Raw genomic sequence first — 3351 nt, 5'->3', positions numbered from 1 at the left:
TGCGCTTAACGGCAAGGGAGGCAAGACGTGGAAGAACGCCAATTGCGAGGCCTTGTACAAGAAAACGGCGGCGGCGGTTGCGGCCTTCAAGCCGACATGCTCCATCGGCGGCATCGCCTCGACAGACTTTCCTTCGATGGACGCAGAAAAAGGCATCATTACCATTGCCGCTGCGTACGGAGCCAGCGACTCATCCAGCGGCTCGTCAACCACGCCGGATGGGACACCCAGCCCAACGCCCAAGGCTGTGACACCCAGCCCAACGCCCGAGGACGTGACAACCGCCCCAACGACGACGTCCTTGCGCACACCAGCACCTCCGAGCACCACAAAGGCATCCGAGTTGGTGACCAACACACCCACCGCGGTAGCCAGCAGCGCCACCGCCACCGGTGCAGGCCTCGTGTTCACGGCGCTGGCCCTTGCGGCGTCGATGGCCTAGTCCGCACGAATCAAACAGTGTACATAGCAAGCTCATGCCAGCGATCCGAATGTCCAATAGATTCGATTGGTCGTTTAAGCTTTTAAGCGTTAAAATACTCGCACTTGGCTTCGGACGAGCATCGCAGGACCTCGAGGCGCCGGTAGGCTGTCCCAAGAGTACAGACACTAGCTAGTGCATCCGAAATACATGAGCTACTCTGCGACGTCCGGACATCGGACGGTCTGCACAACGCGCGACAATCACGCGCGACGAGACGCTAGGGGTAGGTCCGAAGCGCCTCGCCGTCCACCGCCACGAGTCCATCGCTGATACTGTATGCACATCGGGCAACCACTGACGGAAGGCGAAACCATCCAGTAGCAGTGATTACTATACGGTTATTCCTCCTTGCAGCACGCTACGGAGGTCGCCCATGGTTCACTCAAACAAGCTGTTGGCGCCAAACGGCATCGGAAGCATCGGAAGCGCCGTGTAGTGCGACGCGCGCACCTGCGTAAACGTGGCCAGCGGAAAGGCGTTGGGGAAGCGCGCAAAGTCCTGCATGAAGCGGTCGTACGAGATGTCGCGCAGGCGCTGCCCCAAAAGCAGCCACTCCATGGGCGTCTCGGGCATCACCATGACGCGGCCGACGCGCTCGATGCCAAAGCAGAGGTACGCCATGAGCTCGTCCAGCAGCTGCTCGTGTGTCACTGTCCCGGCGTTCTTTGTGTTGGACCAGTGCGGCACCGCGTCCGTCATGACCTTGAGCGCCTGGACGACGCGGTTGATGGACGAGATGTTCCACGAGATCAAGAGCACGTCGCTCGAGCCGAGGTTGTGCTGGAAAATGTACTCTTCGACCTAGTGCATCCATCGTACAAGGTGTAGAAGCAAAGGGACAACCTCGTCCTGCACTTGGCGAAAATCGTGCGCCGCCGCAATCTTGTCTTCGCAGTCAAGGTAGTCGACGTTACTCTTGGGGTCCATGCCCAAGAGCGCGTTGATCATAAACGCCTTGCTCATGCGGTACTTGGTGCTCTGCACGTGGTGCGTCTTGGCCAGCTTGAGCACTTCGTAGTACGTCATGCCGTTGAGGACATCGCGGTCGTGGGCCATGTTGAACATAATGAGCACTCCAAAGCCAATTCAAATCTGAGGGAAAAAGCAACAAGAAAAGAATCACTTCGTCGGTGCACCACCCATCTCGAGCGACCGGCGTCCAAAGCGCCAGCCCTCACAGCTCTTTCTTTTCCGATTCCATTGCGACGCGGCGCAAGAAAACACATCTGACAGCGGGACAGGGCGCCGCGTTTTCTACACAAAGGCGCTGCCACGTCTTTCGGTCTAGGGCTAGGTTAGGGCTAGGTTTAACCCAACGACACATTTCTCGACGAGCTGTTGACAATCTATCCATCTATCTATCTAAGACGTTTAGCGTCGACAACCCGTGAATACCTCGAAAGAGTTCCCTGACCGACGTAGCATTCACCTGGAGTTGTGGGAGTGCGTACGCATCGTCAAGAGCGCGCTGCGTGCAGGGCGATCTATCCTGTAATCAAGGTAGTCTTCGCTTGCCAGTAACAGACCCCACTCGTCGAGGGATAGCTCTCTCAAAATGATCCATCGAGTCTTTATTTATCCACTAGGCGGTGTGCCAGCCATGCTAAACTGTAGTTAGAAATAACACAACAGTGCATTTCAAGTCTCTTGCAACGTGTATGCCATTCTTGTGTTCCTACTCTTTCTACCTTCTACATGACCCACTGGGGCACTTGGCGCTCCTTGTTGGTTTCCCAGTAGAAAAACATGACGTTTTCCTTGAGTTTGTTGAGGTCGTTCGAGAACCGGTCGAGTCGAAACACCGCCTTGCTCTCTTCCTTGAGTTCTTGCCGCACCATCATCTGGAACCGCTGCACCTCGTACGTCGAGATGCCATGCACGTCATTGATCGGGCAAAACACAATCTGCGTCGTCGACGTGTCTTGCGACTCTTGGTAGAACCCGAGGAGGTGTAGGCCCATGTCAAAGGCCGGGAAGCCCGCGTACGCGTTGTTGCTGAGCGCCGACATGCGCGCAATGACGCAGTACACTTGCACTTCGATGGCCAAACTCACTTCCGACGACGTCGGCGCCATAAAGCTGTTGCCATTCGAGTCGTCGAGGAGCTCGGAAAACTCCGCGAGGCTCGACGAGTTGCCACGGAAGAGGTTGGGTGGCACGTCGAGCGAGTTGACCATGTCGGTGATGCCTCGCTGCAGCTGCGGCGGCCCCGTCGCCGCGGCCGACGACGCCATCCCGGTCGGTGGCTTGCCATACATGGGCATGCTCTGCGGCGTCGGACCGTTATTGTTGCTATTGGTGTTGTTGTTGTTGTTGCTGTTGGCGTTGTTGCTACTGCCGTTGCTCTTGGCGGTGCCGCTGGTCGTACTCGGTGCCACAAAGCCCTTGTTGCCGCTTCGCTCTTGGAGCTTGTCGGTCAGCTTGAGCAGCGCGTCGTAGTGGTGGACCGTCTCGGTCGCGTACGTCAAGAGGAGGTTGGCGATGAGGCACTTGGCGTCGTGCTGCTGCGTGTCAAATGTGAGCGTGTCCTTGTAGCGCCAGCACGCCGGGCACCGGTAAATGGGCCGGTCGCGGTCCATGGAGCCGTCCGGTTTGGTCTCAAACCCAATAGGTTGCCACTCGAGGTGCTGGAGCCCCTGAACCACCGAGCCCGTCCAGCTCAGGACGCTCTCCATGCTCGGGTTCATCTTGGCAGCGCTCGACGTCGGTACGTCGAGGTGGTCTTGCCGTGCTCGCTTCGCATCCGACGGCGACACGAGGTCGAGGTGCGTCGGCGACCCGTGGCTTTCGCCCGTGATGATATGCGGCGCCTTGAGGCCCCCCGAGCGCGCTGGACGTCGGTGGTCCCCGGCGCTTGTTGCGCTTCG

General features: G+C 58.2%; 2 protein-coding genes across 2 annotated transcripts; both read right to left on the bottom strand.

Moving 5' to 3' along the window:
• Window positions 1–862: 862 nt before the first annotated feature.
• On the bottom strand, window positions 863–1540 carry SPRG_16650 (hypothetical protein; the record flags this gene model as incomplete). Its single annotated transcript, XM_012355961.1, has 2 exons — window positions 863–1285; window positions 1328–1540. 2 exons carry the CDS (start codon window positions 1538–1540, stop codon window positions 863–865), a joined length of 636 nt encoding a protein of 211 aa, XP_012211351.1.
• Window positions 1541–2127: 587 nt separating this feature from the next.
• Window positions 2128–3276, bottom strand: SPRG_16649 (hypothetical protein). Its single transcript, XM_012355960.1, has one exon. It carries the CDS (start codon window positions 3169–3171, stop codon window positions 2176–2178), a length of 996 nt encoding a protein of 331 aa, XP_012211350.1. The 5' UTR covers window positions 3172–3276; the 3' UTR covers window positions 2128–2175.
• Window positions 3277–3351: the final 75 nt, after the last annotated feature.

The sequence above is a fragment of the Saprolegnia parasitica genome, assembly GCF_000151545.1.
Source record: "Saprolegnia parasitica CBS 223.65 unplaced genomic scaffold supercont2.343, whole genome shotgun sequence".
In the NCBI taxonomy this organism is placed as follows: Eukaryota; Oomycota; class Saprolegniomycetes; order Saprolegniales; family Saprolegniaceae; genus Saprolegnia; species Saprolegnia parasitica.
The sequence above is the reverse complement of the archived record's forward strand: the minus strand, read 5'-3'. Positions and strand labels throughout refer to the sequence as shown.

Excerpts from the sequence above, each read along its gene's own strand:
- SPRG_16649 (XM_012355960.1), bottom strand. The coding sequence starts at position 3,171 with ATGAACCCGAGCATGGAGAGCGTCCTGAGCTGGACGGGCTCGGTGGTT.